At 35.8% G+C, this 15,507-nt stretch overlaps 1 protein-coding gene across 3 annotated transcripts; it reads right to left on the bottom strand.

The window, feature by feature from the left end:
• Window positions 1-2,904: 2,904 nt before the first annotated feature.
• LOC131165343 (uncharacterized) lies at window positions 2,905-12,963 on the bottom strand. 3 transcript variants are annotated; one of them, XM_058123033.1, is made up of 6 exons: window positions 12,379-12,963; window positions 5,905-6,003; window positions 5,576-5,731; window positions 5,409-5,469; window positions 4,137-4,261; window positions 2,905-3,292 (listed from the first exon to the last, which is right to left on the bottom strand). In XM_058123033.1, exons 1-6 carry the CDS (start codon window positions 12,751-12,753, stop codon window positions 3,206-3,208), a joined length of 903 nt encoding a protein of 300 aa, XP_057979016.1. In that variant the 5' UTR covers window positions 12,754-12,963; the 3' UTR covers window positions 2,905-3,205. The 3 variants fall into 3 exon arrangements, with proteins under 3 accessions (XP_057979016.1, XP_057979017.1, XP_057979015.1); XM_058123034.1 differs by lacking the exon at window positions 4,137-4,261 and having other exon boundaries at window positions 12,379-12,902; XM_058123032.1 differs by having other exon boundaries at window positions 2,986-4,261.
• Between the last annotated feature and the right edge of the window lie 2,544 nt (window positions 12,964-15,507).

Genomic DNA, 15,507 nt, shown 5'->3' with positions numbered 1-15,507 from the left:
TCTCGACGATTCCTCCGACGAAGCTTCTTCCTCCTCTCTTGACGAAGCTTCTTCTCTCTCTCTGACGACTCGACGACTACCTCCAACAATTCATCCAAGGTTCTCGTCCATCTCCGAAGACTCCATGATTGCTTCCAAGGATTCTTCCAAGCTTCTGATCTCTGTCCGACAAGTCGAGGGTCCCTTCCAAGTTTTGATCTGCCTCCAACAACTCCTTCGAGCCTCTCGTCTCTCTGCAGCGACTCTCTACAACCCCTCTACTTTGAAATTTCATTCAGTATAAGGTCTTTGTTTCAGCTTTCAATTTTCAGTTTTAATTTCTTGCTGCAGCTGTTGATTATTCTTGTTCAATAAAGAAAAACATGCCAGGAAATGATTCAAAGGGATAGAAAAAAGATTTTTTTTTTAAATACATAAAAGAAGTTGATGAAGAAAAATATTTTAGATGCAAATTTTGTGATCAAAGTTGCAGTGAGATTGTCACAAGATTTAAACATCATTTGGTAGGGTACAAGGAAGGGAGTGAAACCTTACCCAAAAGCTCCTCAAAACGTGAGAGATGAGTGCAAGATTGCTCTTGAAACATTCCAAGAAGAGAAGGGTAAAAGAAATGAACTTCTTGAAGAGATTGGGATGGGTTCAGGAAGAGGGACTCAAAGTGATATGTCTCCGTTAATTGAAAATATTGAGCAGCAGAATAGTGGGACTAGCTTTAATCCTAGGGTTAAAGGTTCAATGGATAAATTTTTATTTTCACGCATCAAACAATCCACTCTAAACTCAAAATGAAAGAAGAAAGCTTGGAAGGAATATGAATGTTATTATGGTTGATGGATGGACTGATGGGTGTTCAAGTGTCTTGATTAATTTTCTTGTGAATAGTACTGCTGGTACATGATTTTTAAAATCCATTGATGCTTCTAATTCTATAAAAAATGATGATTTGATGTTTAAGTATATGGATAAGGTGGTTGAGAAAGTTGATGAGGAGAATGTTATGCAAGTGATAACTAATAATGCGAAAAACATGATAAATGATGGAAAAAAGCTTGTGAAAAAAAAAAAAAAGGAGAAGCTCTATTGGACTCCATGTGCTGCACATTATTTGGATCTCATGTTGGAGGATATTGCAAAATTGAAGATCCATGCAAGAACAATCCTAAAGGCTAAGCAAGTTGTGAAATATTTATAATCATTCCTATGTACATGCAATGATGAGGAAGCATTTCACCAACAACAAAGAACTCATCCGCCTTGTAGTGACGCACTTTGTTACTGCATTTTTGACACTTCCGAGCATTTACAAACAAAAGCGAGGCCCTCAATCTATGTTCTCTTTGGAGATGTGGTGTACTTCTACATACGCAAAAGAGCATGAAGGTATAAAGACTTGCTTAATAGTTTTTTTTTACCAACATTTTTGGCCTCACGTGACTTATGTTATAAAGAGTGTTGTCCCTCTTGTGTGTGTTATAAGGGAAGTTGATTCTAAGGAAAGACCAGCCATGGAGTTTCTCTATGAGATGATGGATTTGGCGAAGGAAAAAATTGCTGTAATTTTTTCCAGAAATGCCAAGAAGTATGGACCCATTTAGAGAAAAGTGGATGATAGATGGACTCCACAACTTCATCACCCTTTACATGCTGCAAGATATCATTTAAACCCTCAATTGCGTTATAAGAAGAACTTCTCTTATTGTGAAGAAGTGAAGAAAGGACTATTTTAATGCATGGATAGAATGTTGACATATGAGGAGAGGCTAGCTACAAACATCCAATTGGATTTGTTTGATAATGCACAAGGGATTTTGGGACTCGAGTGGTTGTTGACTCTAGAATATTGAGAAGCACAGGTAAAAATTATATTTCAGTAAAAAAAAAATTAGTTAATTAGTAGTACTTTATTCTTATTTTTTCTTATGACTTGGAACTTAAACATTTTTTTTTTCTTTTTGTAGTTGATTAGTGGAAGCGTTTTTGGACAAAGACCCCAAAATTGATGAAGTTTGTTATTCGTGTTCTTAGCCTGACATGTAATGCTTGTGGATGTGAGAGGAATTGGAGCACATTTGAGCAGGTTCCTACTTCTTACAAATGTCATGTTATTATCGTTTTACTCAAATATGAAAATATCTTATAATGTCTAAAAATTTAAATGGCTTAAACTCAATTGTAGATTCATACAAAAAAAGAGGAATAGATTAGAGCACAAGAGGTTGAATGCTCTAGTTTACGTGAAGTACAACACCAAATTGAGGGAGAGAGCTCTAATAAAAAGAAAAAATTATGATCAATATTGGTACCGAAAGTAGCTTCAGATGATGAATGGATCATATAAAAAGAAGACACTGATGTTGAAGTGGGAGAGAAGGAATTTATAAGCGGAAGAAACTCTTACTATAGATAATTTTGATGAAGATGAGGACTTTGTGAAGATCTTGATTGTTCCCTCTAAACTTTGTTGAATTAGATTTAGATTTTTAGAAATTAGAATCTTTGATATGAGACATTTTGATGCTTTAATTTGACTTTTTTCTCTTCTTTTTGTAAAGTCATGACTCATTTTTAACATGCATTGTTTAAATTTGTTAACGAAAATTGACCTATATGATCCTTAAGAATTACATTTTTATTTTTTTTCTCCATTATTCTAAAATTTCTCTTTTTTATACTATATATAAATTTTTTTTATTTTTAAATTATTTTAAAAAATACAATCCCAAAATACTTACACCTCAATGCCTTGAGACTTATGTCTCGCCTCCCGGAAGGTAAAACATTTCGCCTCACACCTTCACCTTTTAAAACATTGGTTGCCATAATTGAGAGTGACAAATGGTAATTTTATCCAAAAAAAAGGAGGGCAAGTAACGTGCTAAAAACACAGAAGCCATGGATAGAAAGTAGCCTCAATATTTTGGAGGATTCCAAAACTTTTCTATACAGAGAACAAGCAAAGATACACAATTTTGTCTATACCAGTCATACCCGAAAAATGTGGCTCATTTCTCCATGATTGTCGAGATGCTTTTACATTTGAACAGTAACTTTTTAGACGAAAGGGATTTCAAGAACGGTTACAGAAAAAACTATTTACATTCATTAACAATCACCACTAATAGTCATCACTACTAGAACTGACAAAGATCACCAGTTTACACGATCCTTGTACCTCACCATGCCTTCCAAATGCAACATAGGCTAATTACGACTCTGAAGGCATTACAGCATTTTCAGACCCCAGTATCATGTTGCATCGACTGACAATTTTCCGAAAATCATCAAGAGCAAGCTGCCAAAGAAAAAACCTCAGTTAGGCAGCCCAACCAAAAACTGACAGTTAATGGTATATAAACATAATTTTTAATCAATCAGAAAATATCATATTGGGCAACAAATATTGTGAGAAGTGGTATGCAGCAACCAGAGGTCTTGTAATTGTCCAACAGTTTGGTTACACAAACTTGGATGATTGATGTTATTTTGTTATGCTTATACTCTTATAAAGAATCAGGAAAGACACCAAACATTCATTCGACTCATAATGGCACCAGCTCTGCATAAATTTGAATCAACAGGTCTGGCTCCTAAAAAACATTACACCTAGCACATTACAAATTTATGAGCATCAAAAGACCCAGCTGCCAATGTGAAAAGGCACTAAGAAGCGAAATACAATGCTACTTGTCTTCAAGTTTTTTGGTTATTCCAGAAAAGAAGTATCACAAACTTGTCATCATGTTTTCAGGTTGTAAAGAATAGGCAATTTGTATAGCCGTCCAAAAAAATGTGGACCATAGGAATGAAAATAAAAGAAGAATTTTGAACTAGTATCATGAATAAGGCCTCCTATACTAGCAGTAAAATAAGCCGACTGAGAACAATATGCTAGGATTTCCAGACACTTCAAAATCCTTCCATGGTTGCAAACTGTTTTTTCCCTATTAACTTTGGATGCAAATGACACTGGAGAAATAATTGGGATGCCAATTTGAAACTCAGAAATGCAAAAACATTTTAAAGAAGGTCCTTAGTTTGATGCTGTAGCCCATATCCCCACCCATCTTTCTAAAGATACATGAAAATTCACCAAACATGTATTTTGGGAAGAAACAAAACGGAAATTGCAAACAGACTTTGCCATCTCCATCACTATCAAAGCAGTGGATCATATCAACCATCTCCTCGTCTGTCCATATAAAATCATGAGCAGCTGCTACCCTTCGTAAATCTCTAAGAGTTATGTTTCCTTTCCCTGCTTCTGCATACCAACACTTCCCTTGTCAATGGCCAACAGTCATTTAAAAGAAAGAGATCAATGTGATAAAGTAAAATAGAATGTAGTCGAGCTAAAATAAAGGCAGTTTGAGCAACACAGGATTTTTTGGAAGGGTAATGGTACAAGTCACAAAAATAGCTTTCCAATTGTGGAGGTAAGGCTACATAATCATGCCCTCACTAGACCCCGGGTATGGTGTGGGAGCTCTGTCCACTAGGCGTTGCAATGTTTTTTTTATAATGACACAAACATAACATTGCACTATCAAGATTAATCTGAGGCGCTGTAAGGTCAGCTCCCTAAAATTTATTCGTAAGGACATGGCTAGGTTCACATATTTGTGTTCATGCCCAATAAAAGCACAAGTATGAATGCGTACAAGCCTACATACATATGTACATGCACTCACATGCATCCAATGCATGCACTTATCTATCTATGCAAAAAATATGCATGCATAACTATATATGGACATACACACAAGTCACTATGGAAAAAATAAAGAAGACTTGAATAGTCAACTGAAAATTAAAGTCATAATACATCATCAAAATGCATGCCTGTGACATCAATACATCATAAATTATCAGCAGAAAATAAAGCAACGAGATTATTGTGGGTCCACAATAAAAAAGCACAATGTATTTTCAAATATTTGAATAAATATCAGGGTGTGTAAGCACATGTTGTCTTAAGGACTGTTCAATCCACAGTTCATGGCAGCATGAGTGTTTCACATATCATAAAAGCATATATTTATAGATAAGTGCTTCCTCATCATGTAACACTATATAGAATGGGCAACTCATAGAAACTATTAGATGACCATTTCTTCCCAGCAAATAAAAAGTGTACCAGCAATAAGTGCCTCCTTTACACACTGATATAGGTAGTAGACCACATTTTACAGAAGCAATAGCCATTAACCAAGGATATACCTTATTATAGTACATAATACATTGCACACTTAAATTGAGAAAAATAAGTAAACAAGCGACCAAGTTCAAATACAACAAATGCATCTCACTCTTACAAATGACCATGCCAAAGACTAAGGAAGATGATCCCAACCATCTCACTTGCATATGCAGGCAATGTTATGTTAAATAAGTAAGCTGCAGGAATTTACCATCAAACTGAAAGAAGTGTACTATTAGTTCATCTTCAGTCATTTGCACACGACTACGAATCTGCAAGGAACAAAAGGATGGCCACAAAACACAGTAAGAGGCAGAAAACAAAACAAAGAAAACAACATACTTATAGCATAAACATGAACTCAAGATGGAGATGGACCGGTTTCTTCCTCTTCCTTCTCCCTGCGTCTTCCTGAATATGGGCATTCCCCTTCCTTTCTTTAAGAAATTTATCTACCACACGTGCATTGGGTCTCTGAGAAGGACTGCTCTTGTCGGAAACTTCTGTAGAATCTTGGAGTGAAAGAGCAATTGCCTGCATAAGAATGCTAAAGAATAAATGAAGTAATTTTTGGTACAACAATTTAGGATCAACAACCAAAGTGCCAGCAACCATTGGTTCATGGTTCATTCTTACCTCACTTGCTCAAACTAAACCAACCAAGAAAGAGGGGAAAAGCATTTGTGCAAGAACCCACCAATACTTACTTGCATTAAGGCTTTATCATCATCATCAACAAAATCAGAATTGCCTAAAACATTTTCAATATGAACTTTCTTCTTAGGTTTTGAATTTTTCTTCTTCACCTGAAATAATAGAGGCAAGAAAAGAAATCAGAAAGTGAGGCTGTCATTGCGAATTAATTCACAAAACATTCAAAACAGAAATATTTACAGGATGATGGCATATTACAACAAAGGACATGCTGATAGAAATGCTCAATTGAAACAAGAAAAAATAAACTGAATAATGATGATTGTCCTTAGAAATTCATATTTGTGCAATTAGAAAATGTAAAGTAATAGGAATTTGTACCTAAATAATTCTAAGATACATGTGAGAGATAAAACGATGGCTACTTTTTATTAGTCGTTAACACACATACATGTATCTTATACATTAACAAGTCAGGCAGGTGAATAAATAAAACATCTCTCTCTTTCTCTCACACACACAAGCGCACAACAGCAACAACAAAAAACAGACAAAACTTCTTCTTCTAGACCATCTTATTTTCTAGGAGAATTTCTTCTCTCAAGAAAACTTGAAATAGAAGCATGATGTGATTTTTAATGCTTTATACTACTGTTCATCCAAAAATAAATCCCTTTTGAAGTGAGACTAATTAGGAGATGAAAGGTCGGACAAGCAAACGTACGTCACCCACTTCAGAAATATAGGTGTCCTATCAAGTTAGGAGTACCTTACAAGGTAGGATAATGAGAATCGTAGAGGTCATAAGTGTATTAAGTTTGGTGAAATGGCCATAGAGAGAAGCATGTTTCTTACCATTACAAGGCTACTTATAGATAGCCTCGGGATAACTTAGTACTAAACTCAAGGGATCCAAGATCATTCCAATCTCTCACAATTCAAACCCCTAGTCTATTCAAATTCAAACTTATAACTAACCTCACAAATCAAATCCTATGGCTTCTTTAAATTTAAACTTGAGATTGCAACTATTACAATTCAATCTCATGGTTAATTCAAATTTGGAAAAAAAACCTATAAACAACCACAATTATATCTAGAATGCAGTTGCATCAACACCTTAACAAACTGCATTGGCTTTTGATGACGTGGCTTACAGGTGATAGCTTGATCTTGGGCATGCCTAGCTAGAAGGATGTAGGTGATGCACCATAACTTGGTGTAGGTTGAATAATTGACTCTCATCACACCCTCATTGACCAATAAGCCACCTCTGGTTTTCAGCCATTTAGGCTGAACCATCACCATGTGGACTCATGTAGTTTACTCCCAATGGGTGCACATAGAATGATAAAAACAATTGCATACGCATCTCATCATCTAGATCTCCTATTTCAATGAAATTTTTTTATGTCAACAAAATGCAAAATAAATCATGCCCATGATTTGAACGATTCTTCTGTAAATTCCGGTGTTTTGAATGAGACATGATTGCAAGTTTGCAACCCAAGGCACATTACACAAAAAGGAGCATGTGTTGGGACCCATTTAGTTCGAGGAAAATCGTTTTCATGTTTCATTTTTATTTTGTAAAGAATTACAAAATTGTTACCTTGTTTCCAATATTCCAATATTTTTAAAGGAAACTTGAGAAAAGAACCTTTTTTATTTCTTTCCAGGTTCTCCAACAAGGCCCTAGATTTCCTTTAAAAGCTTTATTTGTACCTCCCATGGGTAGTCCATTGTTTCTTCTCTTTATGCCATTTACAATTTCAATACCTTTATTTGATTCCAAAGAACATGATCAATTTATATCTAGATCTGACTTCGAAATAAATCAGATTATGACTTTAGGAACCAAAATTTTCCATATTGGTGCATATGGCTAATAAAGATAAAAAGGTAGCATACATTTGTCCAACAACCATGATAATTCAATGAACTACAATGAAAGAGGAACATATGCAATGGGAGCAAAAAATACACCCAAGCATGATCCAAGGTCAACGTTAATTAAATGGGAAGACCATTAGCTGCCCAAGAGTTAATAGGGTATTGTGTAGCCCAAAAGGAGAAATATAGGGGTAATAGGGAACTATAATCCCCACATAAAGGTTATAACCCCCAAATCAATTGGGGCATTTAACTATATGGGCATTTAAGGTATGAGATGCTCACCTATAAAAAGGGAATCTTTAGGACTCTCTAGGACACACTCTATGATAGTCTATTAGAGGACTATGATTACATTACCTATATGCTATCCTGATACTAACTTGAGTCGGATAAGGCCCCTAGAGGCAATCGGGGGTCTCCCAAGCTCTTCCTTTTTCTTGGTAGCACACGATTGATGGCCATGATCTATAGGTGCAGAGATCGAGAGTTGATTTTTTGCCTTGACAGATTGGCGCGCCAAGCAGGGAAAGTATGCTTCCAATGTGACGATCCTTGTAATTGGAGACGAGAGAGAAGAAGCCAAGGGCACCTAGATCAACCCCCCAAACCAAGGAATGCCTCGACCTCAAGACCTAAGGAGGCCAAAAAAGAAATTGAGAAGCACCTTGATTCCAATTCCCAAGGAGGCCAAGAGACAAAAAAATAAAAAATGGTGAGCACCTCGGTTCCAATGCCAAGGGAGCCAAACACTTACAAAATATAATTAATAAATAAATAATAAATTTTGGAGAAGCCACAAAACTTTGATGAATCCTACAGCACGTCTTATTAAGCCTTGTGTTGGTGGAAGACCTCCAAGGAATCCAACTTACACGAGTAAGCACACCATGTGCTTGAAAAAATGCCTAAACTAAAGATCAGCGCCACTCGTTGAGTTGCAACTACCATATTTTTTTTGTTGTTCTCTTCTCTCCAAATTTCTGGCCATGAAGGGAAGATATGTTAAGCACAAACCTCATAGATGGACGTAAAAGTCCTAACATGGCCAAGAATAACACACCACCATATAGTAGCGCATTGCATGTTTGTTGAAAGTTCTCTAACAGCCATAAAGTGATGTGAGTTTGCATCCTCTACATGGCAAAAATCAATTGTCTACCTTGCACCACTGTGCATGCATAATTGCATAGTGCTTACTAAGTGGTGTTCATACACATGCTTCCTTTCCTATATCCATTTTGATGGTGGAGGTTGCATGCATGAGTTGTTTGGTTGTGCAAAACTCTTCTTTAAAAAAAAAAGGAAAAAAAAAAGAAAAAGAAAGAGGTACCGCAGCCCATTATGTGTTTGCCAAGAAATGTTTCACAGATGCTGCAGTTGCTTTCCTACCCCACATTGAGTGTTCGCTCAGCCACTCAAATGCTAAATGTTCCATAGCTTCTCATATGCTGGTGTGGAACTAATAATTATGACAGTAAAAATAATTGTTGAATTTTACAATATCAATTTCAATAAATATTATGAATCTCATTTGCATGATTTTTGAAATAATCATCAATTTATATAATAATGGCAATAGCCTTTTCATGTGTGGGAATTGCATGATGCCCACATTGAATGTTGGCTCAAATTCAATGTAGGAATGCCAATGCTCCCTATTTACATTGGTATGATGTTCCCTTGAGTGCTATTGTGGTGTTACCTTGAGAACATTGTGGCCCTTAAGGAACTAGGTTCAGGGCTCATGGCATGTGAGCTAAAGGTCTTAGGAGGCCACCACCTACTTGTTAAAGTGCACAACGTGAGGGTGTTTACCCATTCAACTACTACTTCCCTTTTTAGTGTAAAGACCAACAAAACCAACCATAGCCACTAACTTCCCATCGTTGTCCACAATTATTTCCACATAAAAGTTCATAAAATTGTGTTTTTTAAAAGCATACAAAGGTTGACCTATCCACAATGTTCATGCCCCTATGCTATTTCCATGATTGATCATGATTGGCCTAGCTAAACATAATAATAGAACATGAGAAGTAGGCTATCTATGGAAATTAATTATTTAATTTACATGATTCTAATGCCATATTTATACAACCTCAATTTGCATACAAGTGCACCCCCTCTGCCCAGTACATATGCATCACTTTGTTGTTTGTGTAGAGAATGATATACTTTAAGTACATTACCAAAAAATGAAGAACTATTAGGGTTGATGGAAATATACAAATTATTGCAAGGGTCAAAGGGCTTGCTATTCCATAGTTACGTTAACAAACATCATGCCCATAATGTTGTTTTATAATGAAATTTTGCAAAATGGAAAAGACAAACGAAATATTGTCGATGACTCCCAAGGTACAAAGAAGAGACCAAATAGGCCTACCTCGCTTAATGGCAAGGTACAGAAGGCCAAATAAGCCCACATGAAGAGACTTGAATGGCCAAGTACAAAACACTAAATAGGCCACGTGAAGAAACTTAAATGACCAATACAAAAGGCCAAATAGGCCCACCAAAAGAAATTTGGCAAATTGGCCAAAGCCCAATAGGCCAAATAGGTCTACTTGACAAAATGATCATATTCAACATCCAAATAAGCCAACTTCAAAGAAAAGCCAAATAGGCCCACTTGGCAGAATGACCAAGTGCATAAGGCCAAATAGGCCAACTTGGCAGGAAGGTTGAGTACAAAAGGTCAAATAAACCCATTTGGAAAAATGGTGTAAGTACCAAAGGCTAAGGCTAAATTAACCTTGATAAACCTCCTAAGATGGTAAGGAACATGAAAGAGAAAGCTACTGAAGTGGTAACTTCACAAAATACCTTGACAAGTAGGTCACCGCCATCATTCAAATAGGAGGTGGCACTCTTTGGAAATGCCCATATTAAAAATAAAAATAAAAATTAAGACCATCGGTCTAAAGACCCAATGTAGTAACCTTGGGAAATGTCGGTGATAATAGTTCTCTACCATCATTAAAGCAGGCGGGGAATAACATTGAGAAATACCCTTGAAAAAGGCCCAAAGGCCACCTCGGTCAATGCATCCAAGATATAGAAAAAATGCCCAAAGGCCACCATGATAAGCATTCAAGGAACAGAGGAGGAAAAAAACAGGCCGAAACACCATCTTAGTCCAAGCATTTGAGGTATATAAAAATGGCGCAAAGGCCATCTCAGTCCAAGCATCCGAGAAACAATATATATATATACCATGGTTTAAATCACATTCGCAGATAACGTAACGTAATGATAATGGGTGTAATGAGAAGCGGGAGTAGCGGATGTTACATAACCGGAAGCTGGTGTAACGGCTGTGAATTTTTTTCAAGCACGTACCACCTTGTGCATATTAGTATACTTGCATGTTTTAAGTTTTTACTCTTCTTAGAAAGAGTTTTAGTGTATTTTGAATCATTTAGTTCAACTAACTAAGTTTTTTGGTAAAGGCAAAAAAGTTTACAATTGTTTTAAACCAACATTGATAAAAAAAATTGTGTGTGTATCTATACTTCTCATTTTTCTTATGTGTGATAAATTCTTATGTGTGCTAAATTAATTAATAAAACAAAATACATTATACACTCCATTAATATATTAGACACATAAGACATACGAATAATACAAATATAAAATAACTTGAAAAGAAAGAAGATTGAAGTTAAAAAACATAGAACATAAATATCAAATTACTAATATTATCAAAATAAAATATTTTCCTAACAAGTTATTATTTTCAAATTGTTAATTAACGCATTACTTGCGAGTATTTAAAAAAATTGAAAATTTTGTATCATTGTCATCCTTATTATAATCTTTTCCCCCTCTTGCCACATAGCTTATTGAGAATGATTTGTGAAAGAGGAGGAAAAGGTGAGAATAAAAGGTAAAAAATAAAAAAAAAATTTTTACGTAACGGTTGCGTTCTGTAACAGCCGCTATAACCGTGATTTTTCTTCCTACCAATTTCGCAGTGTGAAACTATATCGGTAACTAAAAAAACCGTTATGCAATGCCGCGGCTGTTATTTAAAACTATGATATATACTATGAAAGAAAAAAGGAAAAAAACAACTTTCTTCCACCAGTTAATCTATGAAAAATACACTCCCGGACTTGAAAAGTGTCTTCAAGACTCAAGAGTGGAGAGCATTTGATGGGGCCAAAAAAATACACCAAGCATGGTCTAAGGTCAATGAGAATACACCTAAGATGCTAATAGGGCATTTGTGTAGCACCTGCACTACACTAAAACTAAAAGGAGAGTTATGGAGGGTAGTAAAGGGTTTTAACCCTCAAATAAAGGATATAACCTCCAAGTAGGACATTTTGCTATATAGAAATTTAATATAAGAGATGCACACTCAAGAAAGGGAACTCTTTAGGACTCTCTACGACATGCTCTCAGATATTCGATGACTACGATCTATTACCCATGTGCTATCTTGATGCGGCTTTGAGCATCATAGAAAATTCCGAAAGGCCACCGGAGGTCTTTCAACCTCTTTCTTTTGCTTGGTGATCGACACAATATGTGCATTTTATTTTTCACGTCATCAATATGGGCACACATTTTTGTACATTAGAACAGTAAAAAGAGAGGGATAGAACATAGACCAGGTCACTAACCATCTTCCGAGCACGAGATCCAGATGGCTCAACACCCACAAACTCTTCATCGTCATCGTCGTCATCAGTTGAAGAGCTCAAACCATCATTTCCCTCTGGTGGTCTGTATTCCTCGTCCTCGACCATCTTCCCCTTCCCTTTACCCCTTCGCCCGCTCTTGCTCTCCTTTTGACCCAAGCCCATCAACGAAGATGCCATCTTGGGCAACCCCAAAGCCTCCAATCTCGCTCTGTTCTCCCTAATTCTAGACAACCTCAGTTTCTCATATTCTGTCATCTTCTCTTCCGCGCCATTGGTGGTGGCTTCAAGCTCGTCTGAGCTTGAATTTTCATGATTTTCTTCCTTTTCTGAGTCTGCTAGGCCGTGTTTCGACATTTCATCAATGGGCGCCCCGGTTTTCGATCGAATTCTCGGTAGTTGTTTGAGGCTTGAGAGGAACAATTATTGTAAGGGTCAGTTCGGGGATCGGCGGTAATGGGGACCTGCGCGCGGGGTGCCCTTCTGGTTGTCTAGTTCATGAAATTTCTGTGCTGCCCTTACAAATATCGAATTTTATTTTCATGCCAAGGGACGTATGTGGCATTTTGGAAACTGCAGTAGAGGCTTTTGTCTTTTTAGTAAATTTGGTGAGTATTTTTGCCCTTTAATTTTTACTTTAAAGGAAAATATATATTTCTTGGATACTTTGAGGTTTCATTTGGAATTCAAAAAATATTACGAAATGAAAGAAAAATATAAGGAATTTACGTTCATGTTTGTTTATCAATGAAAGTAAGAAGAAAATAAAAAATATAATAAATTTATAAACAACATTTTAATTTTACACGTCATTAGCATTTAGTTTTCTTAATTTTTAATTATATTAAAATAAATTTTTATTTTTTATAATAATTAATAGAGAAGGAAAATACAAGGGAAAATGAGTGTTTTTTCTTATTTTCTTTCTTTTTCCTTTTCATAAAGAAAATCCTTGTTAAACTTGATGATGAAGAAATAAATAGCACTTGTAGATTTTCGATACCTTGGATTTATTATGCAAGCTGAAGGAGAAATTGAAGATGATGTAATGCATAAAGTTAAAGCAGGTTGGGTAAAATGGAGAAGTACTTCAAGTGTACTATGTAATCGTAAAATACCCTTAAAATTAAAAGAAAAGTTTTATAAGACGGTTATAAGACCAGTCATGCTATATGGATCGGAATGTTAGGCGACGAAGAAACATAATATCCAAAACGTAATAGTTGTCGAGATGAGAATGCTTAGATGAATGAGTGGTATAACATTGAAAGATAAATTAAGGAATGAACATATTTGTGGTAAGTTAGATGTAACTCCTATAGAATATAAGATAAGGGAGGGACAACTTAGATGGTATAAACACTCACAATGTAGGCAGCATAGTGCACCTGTGAGGAATAGTGACTTAGTTACTGTGGGGGGCAGTAGAAGGGGTAGGGGTAGACCTAAAATAACTTGGGAAGAGATAGTGAGTAAAGACTTAATATCCTTGAATCTATCAAAAGAAATGATTCATGATCGCATAAATTGGCGGAAAATGATTCATATAACCGACTCCTCCTAGTTGGACTAAGGCTTGGTTTTGTTGTTGTTGTTGTATAAAGAAAATCCTTGATCTAAACGGACCCCGGTAGTTTGATCAAAAGCTCATTCTCACTTTGAGCCTATTTAAATGCGAGAATGAATGAATATCCTAATATATTATGCTCTTGCTTGTCAAATATAGTGTTAATTAATTATTTTTAAACCTACTTACAATTATATCATACTAACGAAAATATCAATGTGATTTATAAGAATAAAATTTTAAGAAATATTTAAGTATTACCTAAACTTAGTTTTTCATGTTTACAAAGTGACTAGTTTTAATTATACATTCTTTAAATTAGGTTGAGGAGGTATTCATTTTATTTTTCTATGTTAGATGTTGACTTGATAGGTCATGCTCAGTTTTGATCATGACAAATACTCTTGGTACTGATGGTTGTACTAAGGCTTGCATACAGGTTCATTGTGCACGCGTATTCGTACTGAAAGACATATCATGATGGCATCCGGTGTTCGTGCCAAAGAATGAAGTTTTCTTTGTTGTATTTGCATTTATCTTTGATTTTCTTCATTTTGGGATGTAATATTTATTATGGACTGCACACCCTATGGCCTATAATAATTTGCATCATGCATAATAGGTAGGTATGCTCATAAATGCCATAAATTGTCCTTAGAGACTGAATGACCTTAGGACACCCTTCGGTCGACCGACGCCAGGTTTTTGGGCGTACTTGAAAAGACCTTAGGTTCCAAGATATATGCACTAATAAGTCCTCGTATCACTTATTATATCAGGGGAATCAAATTCAGGTAAAAATGGACTTAAATTGAAAATCTTGAGACGGTTCGGGCGACCAAACCTAAGTCATATAAAACGGTTCGGGCGACCAAACAAGTCAAAATATTGACTTTGTGTTCGGGCATCCGAACCTAATTTGAGCGTATCTTCCTCGGGCACATGAACCTATGTCAGAACATATGTCAAAACACTTTTCAACTACTTGGACGACCGAATGATCTCATTCAAATTGGGCTTGGGCGACCGAATTAGATAGTTCAATTAACCGAACTTGGAACTGGGCACCCGAATTTACGAACAAAATGGTACTAACTTTTGTTCAACCGACCGACCATTTCTTCGGGCACCCGAATCATTAAAATTTGATTTTCAAAGTGAGTCTGTTCGGGCACCCGAACCTCGCAGGTTAAAATAATTTTTACCGATTTTTTAATGGGGTAAACTGGGTTAATTTTCTTAATGGCTTTTGAAACAAATTTAATTATTCCCATTGTGTCCCCAATGATCAAAAAATCCTCCTTGCCTATAAATATCTATTTTTTTGTCTTAATTAGAGAGGATTAGCATTTTGATTAAGGCCAAAATTCTCTCAACTTCCAAAACCCTATTTTAGCCTATACTACTCCCAAACACTCATACACTCCATATTTCTTGATCTTTCAAGTGTTGTGAGTATTTCTAAACTGATTGTGCTTAGTCTTACTAGCTAATACTCTCATTTGGTGCATTGTTTGATTGATTTTATTTGAGAGTATAGCTTT

The sequence above is a fragment of the Malania oleifera genome, chromosome 10, assembly GCF_029873635.1.
Source record: "Malania oleifera isolate guangnan ecotype guangnan chromosome 10, ASM2987363v1, whole genome shotgun sequence".
In the NCBI taxonomy this organism is placed as follows: Eukaryota; Viridiplantae; Streptophyta; class Magnoliopsida; order Santalales; family Ximeniaceae; genus Malania; species Malania oleifera.
Note: the sequence above shows the minus strand (reverse complement) of the source record. Positions and strands in the feature narration are given on the sequence as shown.

Bases quoted from the DNA above. Each gene is read 5' to 3' on its own strand.
- LOC131165343 (XM_058123032.1), bottom strand. From the start codon at position 12,753: ATGTCGAAACACGGCCTAGCAGACTCAGAAAAGGAAGAAAATCATGAA. The intron at 5,470-5,575 runs GTCCATCTCCAT...TGTTCCTTGCAG, and splicing joins GAAGGAAGAGGAAGAAACCG to ATTCGTAGTCGTGTGCAAAT. The intron at 4,262-5,408 runs GTAAATTCCTGC...GTTGGTATGCAG, and splicing joins ACACTTCTTTCAGTTTGATG to AAGCAGGGAAAGGAAACATA.